The sequence below is a fragment of the Sminthopsis crassicaudata genome, chromosome 1, assembly GCF_048593235.1.
Source record: "Sminthopsis crassicaudata isolate SCR6 chromosome 1, ASM4859323v1, whole genome shotgun sequence".
Taxonomy (NCBI): domain Eukaryota; kingdom Metazoa; phylum Chordata; class Mammalia; order Dasyuromorphia; family Dasyuridae; genus Sminthopsis; species Sminthopsis crassicaudata.
Window position 1 is genome coordinate 578,102,026 of NC_133617.1, and position 12,876 is coordinate 578,114,901.

General features: G+C 31.3%; 1 protein-coding gene across 1 annotated transcript in view; it reads left to right on the top strand.

Annotated features, from left to right (window-relative positions):
* The window catches only part of FCHO2 (FCH and mu domain containing endocytic adaptor 2), a 135,896-nt gene that overhangs the window by 118,066 nt on the left and 4,954 nt on the right, over window positions 1–12,876 (top strand). Inside the window, 7 exon segments of the mRNA XM_074282249.1 lie at window positions 1,656–1,785; window positions 7,123–7,182; window positions 7,185–7,233; window positions 8,148–8,303; window positions 8,724–8,856; window positions 9,535–9,734; window positions 11,193–11,257. Of these exon segments, the coding sequence (XP_074138350.1) occupies window positions 1,656–1,785; window positions 7,123–7,182; window positions 7,185–7,233; window positions 8,148–8,303; window positions 8,724–8,856; window positions 9,535–9,734; window positions 11,193–11,257 (793 nt within the window).

Sequence of the window (12,876 nt, forward strand, 5' to 3'; positions counted from 1 at the left end):
TTTGGTGATCAAAAAAGACAATTGACCCAATTTTATTGGATACTATTAATCTAAATGATAAAATGATCATACTTGGAACTTTATCTTTTAGTTTATCTTAATTTCAATCACAACAGTGTCAGAATTAGAAAATAAAGACATTTATCTAATGTCAGGGCAGGCAGCAAGATGCCCATGCAGATCTTAATGTTCTGGCAGATTCCTAAATGAAATGTAAAGTATGATCTGAAGCTGGCTAGATGTGGTGAGGTTAGGTAAATTAGCAGTTATCAGTCAGTTGGGACAGGGCTGAGATCTGTATATGAGTAAATTAACTTCCCTATAGTTCAATTTTATATTAATAATGTTTTATTGATATTCCAGGATCCATTGAAATTACAAAAAATTTTGCCTTAGTGCATTACTTAGATGTAAGCTCTTTTTCCCCCCTAAAATTATGAAGAACATTTGACATATTGATAATATTATGTTTTAACAATTTAATCAGAATTTCTAATTCAACACCTTTGTTGTAATGAAATTTATTAAAATGAATACACTGGGAGAAAAAATAAATACATACAATTCCCTAGAGAGTGAAGTCATGTCCTTTGAAAGTCAGATCCAAAGAGTGGCTGTTTTAGATGGGTAGAAAAATAGGGCACTGGAAGGGTAGATGGCAAGATTGTCTATATAGGCCTTGGTTTCTTGGATTGCTGGATAAATTAAAACTTGTTGTCCAGATGATTATATATCCAGTTTAATGAATATTTTATAGTGTTCTTCCCTCAATACATATATAATGGGACACATACTGAGAAGAGACAGTGAGAGCTAGCTGGACCCAGAATCGAACAGAAGGAAAGCAGGCTGAATTATCTTTGGGAAATTACATAGTTCTTTTTTGACTCCAGACTTCACCTTGAAATAAAGTTAATCTTTTTAAACACCAATGGTTTTCCACTTGATATTTGGTTTTGAGTGATAGAAGAATTGGAGGATCACTAAAGGTCCCACTCAAGGGGGAAATGCATGGTAGGTGATAACTAGGGGGAAAAAAGATGAACCAGTCATTTGGAGTGAGAGACAACCAATGGACAGCCTGCATATTCACTGATATTCATGCAATGCCAAGAGAATATAAGGAAGACAGCTAGTACATTGGATGAACTATTGTGGTATACTTATGGGATGATGTAAATGAAACTGTCCTTGAATGGAAAGACATAGTTGAATTGTTTATCTACATTGTTGGAATATGAAGTATATTTCCCTGTTGTAAAGTCATAGATTCATTAAATTATTGGAATATTATAGAAAAAAGACCCATTTTATTACCTAGAAAGTAAAATATAATAAAAGGACTTGTAACTGAAACATCTCTACATTGCTTGTGTTGGGAAAATTGAAGAGCTTCCCTTTTAGATTAGCAGCATATATCGTTGTACAGAAGGAGCATAGTTGGATCCATGGCTCATCTGACTCTCTTTAATAAGTCATATTATAATAGAGTTAGTTCCTTTATATTTAAACATACAAGTAAGGAGAAAAAAAAAATCTGTTCTTACCATAGAATTGTTAAGTAGGTCCAATAAGACTTTCATGTGACTTCAATATTTTGTAAAGTTTAATCATAAAGTTTTTAATGTTTTGACATTTAATATTTTGTTTTGAAGCCCAGGCCATTTAGCCCACCAGTGACTTCTAATACCAGTCCACCTCCTGCCGCTCCTTTGGCACGGGCAGAAAGCACCTCCTCCATATCTTCATCTGCTTCACTGAGTGCAGCAAATACACCAACAATAGGTAAGTATTTTCTCTTATTTAAAAAAATATATATATAAACTTTAAAGTCTTTTAAACAGTTTCTCATCTAGATCTGAAATTTTAGTACCTAAAATATAGCCAAGATTTAATATGTTGAAATTCAGGTGGTTTGAAGTAGATTTTTATTCTGAAAATTTGCTTTTCAGAGTTAATCCATTGTCATGGATATATCTGCTTGGCTAGATTTGTCTTTAAATATGAGTGTTTAGGGGGGGAAAATCACATTCATATTGTTCAAGTGTAAGTGGAGGTAAAATACTGAAATTTCATATTCAGTCTGAGAAAATATAGTACAAACAAAAAAAATTGTTTTCTAAAAGTATATGTAGTACTATATCTATGGGAAATATGTATATATTCTTCCTAAATTGGCATAAGTAAAAGCATAGTTCTTTTTCCAAATTTTATCTATTTGTATCTTAATATAGACTTATAAGGTATTCTTTTATTTTTTTATTTTAATTTAATTTAATTTTTGTATTTTTTTTGCTGAGGCAGTTGGGATTTAAGTGACTTGCTCAGGGTCACACAGCTAAGAAGTGTGAAGTGTTTCTGAGATCAGATTTGAATTCACATCCTCCTGACTTCAGGGCTGGTGCTCTGTCTACTGCACCACTTAGCTGCCTCTGTCTTTTTATTTTTAATGATATTTTTAAAATATCTTATTTTTTAAAAATAGGTTTTTACAAAATTAATATTTTAGTATTTATAAAAATTTAGGTTGGGTTTTAACAGAAGTTAGGCAGACGGGCTGAAAAACATGACTACCTCTTTTCCATCATATTTTAAATGTTGGGGGTTTTTTTCTTCATGAAAATAGAGATATATGGTGGAAATCTGTAAGCAGTTTTGTAAATAATTTGGGGAAAGATGAGCAATAGAAGGTGGGTGATAGTGATGAAGTTTAAAAGTTTTTTATATATATATATATATATATATATATATATATTTTATATACATTTACATACATTTTATAAACATTCAAGGATTCTTGTTATATTTAAACCTCTTGCTGAATAATTGCTTTTGTATAGATTTTAAATTTTGATTCCTTTTGCCCTTGAAATTGTTTTGCTTTCCTGCAACATTTTGTTTTATTTAAATATGGTAGAAGATGATAATTTCATTGGAATTCTCTCTGAAATTGAAAAGCAGTCTGAGACTTCATCAGGTATTGTACCAGAAAAAAAAAATTACATGTTAACTAATTATCCTAAAGTGTACTTAAAATACTCGCACTTTGTGGCCTATTTCTTTTACAGCAATGTGTGGTGTCATAGAAATAATTTATAATTCTGAAGCTTAATAACCTCAATTTTGTATTAATAATGTTTTATTGACATCCCAGGATCCATTGAAATTTGGCATGCAAGTTACAAAAAGTTTTGCCTTAGTGCATTACTTAGATGTAAGCTCTTTTTCCCCCCTAAAATTATGAAGAACATTTAACATATTGATAATATTATGTTTTAACAATTTAATCAGAATTTCTAATTCAACACCTTTGTTGTAATGAAATTTATTAAAATGAATACACTGGGAGAAAAAATAAATACATACAATATAACTACAGGACCTAGAGATGAAATATGACCTCTTTCCAATGTCCTTTGTGGATAATAAGTAACAAGAAATAGGTACTGGAGGAAGGGGAGGTATCATTTGATAACCTTTGAGGTATCTTTGATAACCTTTTCCTAGTATCTAAGCTCTTGGATCACATTTTATTTATTGTTTTATTTTGATACATTATTTGAAAGTTCAGGTAGAAAGAGGCTAAAATTTTTATTTTTATTTTTTTACTATTTATAGAGGAACAAAAAGGTGCAACATTTATAATGTAAACAGTAGACAGTCAAGTTAATTTGTTAATGAACCAAGAGACAATCTGGCAATTAGTGAGATTTTTTTCCCTCTGGGCACGAAATATCTTGGTTGTATTTAACTCTTCTTTGTTATATAGTTATCTTAGTGGGATTTTTACCTGTATTATGCTTATTGCTTTTTTTCAAATCAAGGTTCACTAGCTCTACTAAAAATGTAGATTGTATAAGGCTAAAAGTAGTGAACTAAGGGACAGTGGGATGGTTTGAAGCAAAGAACTGAACCTAAAATGTTGAAGCTCTAGACCCTGTCTACTGAGTAGGGAAATATCTCTGATCTCAGACCAGGCAAAAGCAAAAATAGATCTGATTAAAAGAGATAAGAAAGGAAACTACATCTTGTTAAAGGATACCATAGATAATGAAGTAATATAAATATTAAACATATATCCTTCAAATGTTGTAGCATCCAAATTTTTAGAGAAGTTAAGTGAATTGCAGGTAGAAATAGACAGCAAAACTATATTAGTGGGAAATCTCCACCTCCCTTTCTCAGAACTAGATAAGCAAAGAAATAAACAAGAAAGAAGTTAAGGAAATGAATAGAATTTTAGAAAAGTTAGGTATGAAAGAAATCTGGAGAAATTTGAATAGGGTTAAAAAGAAATATACTTTTTTTCAGCACTTTATGATATTTGACCATATATGAGGGCATAAAAAACCTTGCAGTCAAATACAAAAAGACAGAAATATTAATTGCATTCTTTTCAGATCATGGAAAAATAGATCAAAAACTGATCGGAAACTAAATAATATAATCTTAAAGAACAGGTGGGTCAAACAGCACATAGAAACAGTTGATAATTTCATTCAAGAGAATGGCAATAATGGGACAGCATACTAGAACTTATGGGATGCAGCCAAAATTGTACTTAGGAGAAATTTTGTATCTCTAGATGTTTAGATGTATAATAGGGGATTTCCTTACATGGCTCAGGCTTAGGAGCTCTAACTTACAGCATGTGGTATATTTAGAATTTTTAGGGAGAAACATCAGTGTCAGCAATAAATGTCTCACTGAATTACCTTATTACAATGTTAATTTACTCTTTTTTGGCAAAGCATATGGGGTTAAGTGACTTGCCCAGAGTGGCACAGCTAGTGTCAAGTGTCTGAGGTTGGATTTGATTTCAGGTCTTTTCGACTCGTGCCAGTGTGCTATCCACAGCACCATATAGCAATCCTATTGCCCTATTTGAATAAAATAATACATAATTAATCATGGTAATACTTCTTGTTACAAATATGGGGGGGAAAGCCTATTACTAGGCAAAAGTTATTGAAAAGAGAACAATTTTGTAAGTTTCTTTTGATCCTGGATATGTCAAAACAGTAATAAATGTTTTTAAGTTGTCATATGTGAAGGTGACTTAAGGAAAACCTTTTTTTAGCATATAACTTCTTAATAATAAATTATATGCTTGGTGTGGAAGTAAGAAGCAGTAGTGTAGTTCCCCTTTTTTCCCTCAAAATGAACAGCCCTTAATTACAACCCCATTACAAGATTGGTAGGACAAGAGTTGCCTGGGACATTTCATACCAGTTGCACATGAACTTCACAAGGATCTGCTCTCTTTTTTCTTAAGAGATTGGTTCCCCTAATGCCTTGTTGTTTTCATGTTAAATTTTCCTTTTCTCCCTCTCTCTCTTTTTTTTTTTTTTTCCCTGAGGTTGGGGTTAAGTGACTTGCCCAAAGTCACACAGCTAGGAAGTGTTAAGTGTCTGAGACCAGATTTGAACTCAGGTCCTCCTGAATTCAAGGCTGGTACTCTATCCACTACTCCACCTAGCTGCCCCTTGTATTTCCTTTTCTCATTTATTTATTTATTCATTCATTCATTCATTTATTTATCTATTTAATATTTAATTATTTTTTTCATGTTGAATTTTCAATCACCTTTAATTTTTGAGCATTTAAAATTAAAGCAAGCAAAAAATATTCAGTACTTTGCTTCCCCAAATGTTTTGATTGTAGTAAGAACAAGATGTAGGTTTTTGTAGTTTTTTTCACAGAGTGAAGAATTTGATCTAACTTTCCTCCCCTTTCAAAATGTGTCAATCACTATTTTAAAGTTTAATTTCTTTCTTCATCTTTCATTCCTTCTAACTTTTCCTATTATGATTGTGTATTTTGAAAGAAGGCAATATTTATGAATTTTTTAGTTTTTACATTTAAAAGAAATTTAAGCAGTTCTTCTTGTCTTTGTATTTTCTAAACATTGAGTTCTTTTTTTTCCCTGTGAACTTGATGTTGTTAACTTTTTGTTCAGAATTTAGCCATCCCTAAACTTTGTTTGTAAAACAAATTTTTAAAAACTTTGTAAAAAATTTCATTCTTTACTTAACAAAGCAGTAGAAAAGGCTGATGGAAGATATTTTCACCAAAATTAACATCCTAGGTTTCTCAAAGGTAATTTTGGTTCTGCAATATAGATAATCAATCTGGTTTTTAACAAGAATTATTTTATAAAGAATACTCTTTCTACAAGTCTTATCTATATGACTTTCTAGTTATATAAGGGTTCAATTTATCTATTTTATAAAGTGGTTTATAAGAGTTAAATTTGCAATCATTTTGACCTGGAATATAAGCATTATGTTAAAAATCCTTTAAAAGAAGTTTTATTTAGTAATTTTTAGAGACAAGATGTATTAAATGTCCAGTAAAAAGCCTTGCTCCTATTCAAAAGGAGTTATCATCTGGCTAGGAAAACAAAGTATACATATTCTGTGAACAAGGCAGTATAAGCTATCTTTCTTTCTTCTGGAAAAGAGGAAGATAGCAGAATAGAAGGCTAAAGGGTTTTTAGAAGATTGATATTAATTGGTTTATGGAAGTAGTATAGCAGTAACAGATTCTCTAATCTTTCTGTTATACTAAAGGTTTTGTGTGACCACTAAATAGTATGTGATAAAATGAAGTTATTTATTTGCTCTTTTTAAATAAGGGTAAAATGTGATACCAGTAGAAACAGGATAAGTAGAACTCTGTGTTATTTATTTTACTCTTTTATAATTTAATTAACTTCTTAAACTGTGAATGTATTTATAATCTGAATCATCATTCCCCACTTAGGAGACCTTGAAATATGAAAAGTTAGCCTGTTCAATTTTTGCCTACTGGTATTTAGAAAGATTTAATTTCTGTTTTCTTTAAGCTGTGTTGGTTTTAAGAAAAGTTTTCTCTCTTTTTAAATGCTCTTTTTAACTCTTAATTTATTATTTTTTCCCTTTTATGTATTTTTGGTCTTTCATATTAAAAAGAAAAATCAATATGTTCAGATTACTCTTTTTTGTCTTCCAATTTGTGTTTTTGTTGATGTCTTTTTTTATACTCCAGATTAATGCATTGGACTTCACTGAAGCTTAACATTAAGAGCATTTGTGATAATTTACTAAGATGAATTAAACATATGATTTATGTATATTTTAGGTGTTTCACGTGGTCCCAGCCCTGTTAGTCTTGGAAATCAGGATACCTTACCTGTTGCAGTAGCCTTACTGAATCTGTGAATGCTTACTTTAAAGGAGCAGATCCTTCCAAGTTAGTCAATTCTTTACTTTGCAGATTGTATTATGAATGTGTGTGGTTTGGTTCTTTGTATTTTTTTTCTTGTTGTTATTTGACTTTTTTTAAACTAGATTTTTAATTAGTGATTTCATTGTTATGGGGAACTTTCCCAGTGAAGAATTCCCTTGGTCAATACAGGTCTTTTGTAACATACATGGAGACTTTCCTAGGAGACTTAAGAGATTAATAAATCATTTGCCTAGGATCTCAAAGACAGCATGGGTCAAAGACAGGTTTGAGATTCTTGATTTCCTTTATTCATGGCTGCTATTATTACATTGCCTTTCATTTTATCATTTTAATTATAATATACCATTTCATATTAAAAATTGCCAGTGAAATCAGTAGTGAGTTTTCCTTAAATTATCCACACTCTTGGCCAGTTCTTCCCTTGTCTAATATTACATATTTGTAGGGCAGTCAGAGTTATAGATACAGTACAACTTGGGAGGAGAGTCAGCCTGGCTGGCTCACTATATGGAAATATAAGTTATGATTTATTGCTTGTAAGACTGTTAATTTTTTACAACAGAGATATGATGTACTTGCTTAATATAAAGACTCTTAGGCCAGGTTTGTCCTCTTTCTTTAAGGAGTTAAATCTTCCTTAGAAATTTTTTGTGAAAGTAGTTTGTATTAATATTATTTCCCATTTCATTTATTTATTTATTTATTTGCATTTAGATTTGCACCCATATCTCAAAAAGTGATAGATGAAAGAGCAGATTCTAAAGCTCTCACTTGGAATCACTTTTATGAGTCAAATTGACAAGATATTCAGCCACAAGTATCAGAAAAATACTTTTTTTTTGTATGAGTCTTTAGCAGGTTTCCTTTTAGATAGAGATGCCTTTTTTATAAAAATTCTCTCTTAAATTGTTTTTCAGGTGTATTGTAAAGATTACTGGTGACATGACAGTGTCATTTCCAAGTGGAATTATTAAAGTGTTCACTAGCAATCCCTCTCCAGCTGTACTCTGCTTCAGGGTTAAAAATACAAGCAAACTAGAGCAGATTCTTCCAAATGCACAACTCATATTCAGGTTTTGTATACTTTACTTATCAAAAAAAAAAAAAGATTTAAAATGTGATTTCTTTATTTTTCTAGTAAACCCTTTTAGTCTTTTAAATAGTTGGCTTAGATGTGAAATGTTTTATAATATTTAAGTAGATGTCATAGTCCACATTTGTATGTTATTAGCCTTTATTCTGCTTTGTGATCTCTTATCTGTGACGTTCTTTACAGATGCTATAGGCTTCCCACCCACACCCTTAAAAATTATCTTTATTGTAACCCCTTCCTGACAAATTTTTACTTTTATCACATGCTTTCCTTCTGTGCAACTTTTTAATCTCATTTTATGGTTCCTTTAAGATTATTATTTAAAATACAAATGATAAATAAATTTCTCTTCTAATGAAACAATTCTTTCTTTTCTTTGTATCTTAATGATTGCAAATAGCGATCCATCACAGTGTGACTCTAGTGCAAAAGATTTTTGGATGAACATGCAAGCTGTCACTGTCTACCTCAAAAAGCTAGCTGAGCAAAATCCATCTGCTTCTTATTATAATGTGGATGTCTTAAAATATCAGGTAACTCTATTTCCTTTACCCTTTTGCTGAACAATTTTAAAACTTTTGCATCCATGTTAAACTGACTGAAATATTTTCATAAATAATGTTAAGACATACGGACAATTGAGAAAAGTTTTCATCTTCATTAATAAACTAGTTAGCAGAATAAAAATGTTATGATAAATGTTGGTGTATCACATTCTTCTTTTACATATATATTTCAGCATCTTCTCTTGCTTATAGCTTTCTGGGGTTGTGTTTACTTGTGCACATTGTTGCTTTTTAAAAATAAATCTTCTGTACATACTTGTTAAGAAAAAATGGTTCCAGAATTATCAAAATGCCTTTTTATCTAGTCATCAAATTCAGTTAACTTTGATAGTGAGCAATTATAGCATTGGCCACAATGGCAACACATTCTAATATGATAACTTTTGAGTCAATATTCATTCATTTTGCTGTAGATCAGTAAATCAAAAGATTGAGAATACGAGATATAAATCATAACATTGAGTTTTGTTGCAATTCTAACTTAACTCTTTCATGATCTGTTTCATGATCTGCCTTTTAAATTCATAAAGAAGAAGGCTCTTAGATTTAGAAAGATACTCTTAGAGTGATATCCCTAAAAATGAATCTACTTCACTTTATTTTCTAATGAATTACTGATTTTTATAACTTGTTTCTCTTTTAAAGGTATCATCAAATGGTATCCAGTCAACTCCTCTGAACCTTGCTACTTACTGGAAATGTAATACCAGCACTACAGATGTTAGAGTGGATTATAAATACAATCCAGAGGCTATGATTGCACCAAGTGTACTTTCCAACATACAGGTGGTAGTACCAGTGGATGGAGGTGTCACAAACATGCAGTCACTTCCCCCTGCAATATGGTAAATTAAATGTACTTGATTTTGTGCCAAATTTCTATTTGTAATACTGGCAATACCCAATTTACAAAGGCCTTGAGTTTCAAAAATTCATTTACAAATAAGCTATTTGGATCCTGACTCCCGTTTTCATAGTAACTCGAGTAGACATTCATTAAGTTCTGGGGTGAGCATAAAGTCTGCTTATGTTCCTAAGTTATTTCACAAAAGTTTCTTTAACTAGATCTGTTCTATTTAGTGAAAATCACAGGGAGACTGCTTATAGTTTCTAATGGAAGAACTTTCTAACAATTGAAGGTGACTGAAAATGTAATAGGTTGCCTGGTGGGTATTCATGCAGGTGTTTGGAGACTCAGTTGGAATTGCTAAATACATATTTTATTTCATTATAGTTCAGTTCTGTTCAGTCCTTTTCCTTCAAGGATAAATTCTTGGTTCTGGAAATCATAGGGAGAAGAAATGCTTCATTGGTGCTGGTACCTCCAAGGGATCAGTACAGTTAGAAGATGGAGGACTCCCCATAACCCATAACTACTACACTCACTGAGTCTTCCTTCAGTCAGACTAGAGCTCTGATAAGCAAGGGGACCATGGAGAACGTAGTATACTTTTTCAGAAGCTTTGGTCTCCAAAGGACTTCGCAACTAGTGAAGTGATGAAGGTGGAAGGCAACAACACATAATCTTCTTTGAGTTGAGTTCTTTAGGGTAGGGGATTCCCCAGTCTTAGGATATTTGACTTGTCAAAAAAATTTGTAAAAGGAATTAATAATTATGAGCATCTAATATGCTACCTTTCAAGCCAAATGATGCTACTGGCTGAAAGAATGTAACTTTTAAGTTATCTTCCAGGATCCTAGATTTAGAGCTGAAAGGAGCTCAGTGATTGTCCAGTATAGCCCCTTTAGTTTACAGATGAGTAAATGAAGCTCAGGAGTTTACTATGGTCAAGGAAACCCAGACAGTGATTAGAAGAGGTGAGGTGACAGTCCAGCATGCTTTGTACCTACACTGCCTCAAATTGATGGTAGATTTATGTTAGTTTCTGAACATCTTTCTCTTTGTAACCAATATCAGTTCGGATAAATTAAATAGCTTGTGTATTCTTTTCTTAGTCTTGGAATAACAGTATGTTATCAATTTGTACTAGTATGTACCATTTCCATTTTATAATAGCAAATTTATTATCATAATTACATACTTATTTTGCTATAACATATTTTTTTAAAAAGTAAAAATCTCTTAAATTGCACATATTTAACTTGGATTATTTGCTGTCGAGGGAAGGAGGGGTGGAAAGGAATGGAGAAAAATTTGGAACACAAGGTTTTACAAGAGTGAATGTTGAAAATTATCTTTGCATGTATTTTGAAAATAAAAAGCTATTATAAAAATAGAATTTTACAAAATGTGAAAACCTTGAGAGCAAAAAAAAAAAATTAGTCTTATATTCTTACTACAGGAATGCAGAACAAATGAAAGCTTATTGGAAATTGTCAGGCATTTCAGAAAAATCAGAAAATGGAGGTAAGTAAACATATGGCTATATTTTTCAGTATGAAGTCATTGGAATAGATTAGTTATATTTACAAGGGCCCCTAAAGGTCCTTTCCTGAATCTTTGTCCCTACAATTCAATTGGTTTCCACTTTATGGATGGCAAGCTTTCAGAAAGGTGTGGGCTCTCCTCTAAGCATGTCTGTCCAGCCAAGAAGAAGGTGGACAAGGAGTAGCTTTCTCATTGGCCATGAAAAAGCTCACAAAGGTTAAGTAACTAGCCTACATTTTTGTAGTTAATTAGTAGCAAAGCCAGAATTCAAATCTAGGTCTTCTGATTTGTAGCCAAGTATTCTTTCCACTATTCCACATTTCTCTCCAATATAATTCTGGTTTTGGAGGTATTATTATTCTAAAATATTAGTTACCTGTGCAATATTAGGAAGAAATGTTATTTGTTACAAAAGTTAAAGAAATAGAACAACTTAGTACAATTAAATTGCCTAAATTAAAATGATTTTAATCATTATTTAACTCCATTCACTTTTGTTCTCTCAAACTAATGAGAATTCACATTGAATCTTCCCAGTGTTAATAAGAAATCTTGGCGTAAATAAACCTCTACAAATTCCTGGACAAATCTCTTTATTGAGGGGCCACTTTATTTTATTGCAATTTTAGTTTGTTACTGAGATAATTTAGTTTGTAACTTGGGGTAACTTCATCTGGTCCTTTTTTTTTTTTTTCCATGTTAACCAAGTGGAATTTATAGCCTTCCTGATTTCATCAAATACTTATTATTGAATTGAATTTCTAAAGAATACAAAATTAACATATACACTAACTTTATTTCTTCTGCTAAAATAACTCTATTAAAGTGGTTTAAGTATCTTTGGTAGCTGCTATAGCTTTTCTAGTTAAATTTTTTCCTAAAAATTTAAATATGATATTATCAGAATATAAAAGCCTAGAAGAAAGTTTCCTTACATTTTTCTAGAGCTCTGATTTCATTGTTGTGGTAAGTAGTTATGTATCCAGGTGCTAAGAGTCACAATTCTTTGTCTCAGAGAGTTGTGTGAAGCATTGAAAAGATTATTATGTAGTACATGTTGATAAAATCTTAGATTTATTTAAAGCTAGAAGGAACCAATTTAACCCATTTATCTCTAATTCATAAAATTCTATTAAGCAAATATCACCTGCCTTTTAGGTGAAAAACATCATGGATCCTGTATTGATTTGTTTAGGTGTTCCTTCTCTTCCCTAAACTGCTTATGATCAAGTAGGAGGGAAATTATGTTCCTATATAATTGAAATAAACTATTACATATTCTCAGGTAGGAAGCCATTACAAAGGAAAGAAAATCTATACTTGTGAGTTTTCTTTAGCCTAAAGACCTTCAGAATTTCCTTTTGTTAAGTATCAGAAGATATGTCAGGAAATGAAAAACTAGCTCGTTAAGACAGTTAAGTTTTTAAAGTAACTACAGACCAGATTATAGAAAACTATAATATACTATCAGATACAATGTTGCTTATAAAAAGACAAGTATCTAATTAGGAGGATTAGAAATTTTGAACTTGATGTCAGTTCTTCATGTCTTGATCTCTGCCTATGATAATGTTTGCACGTAATTGGATGATGTAGCC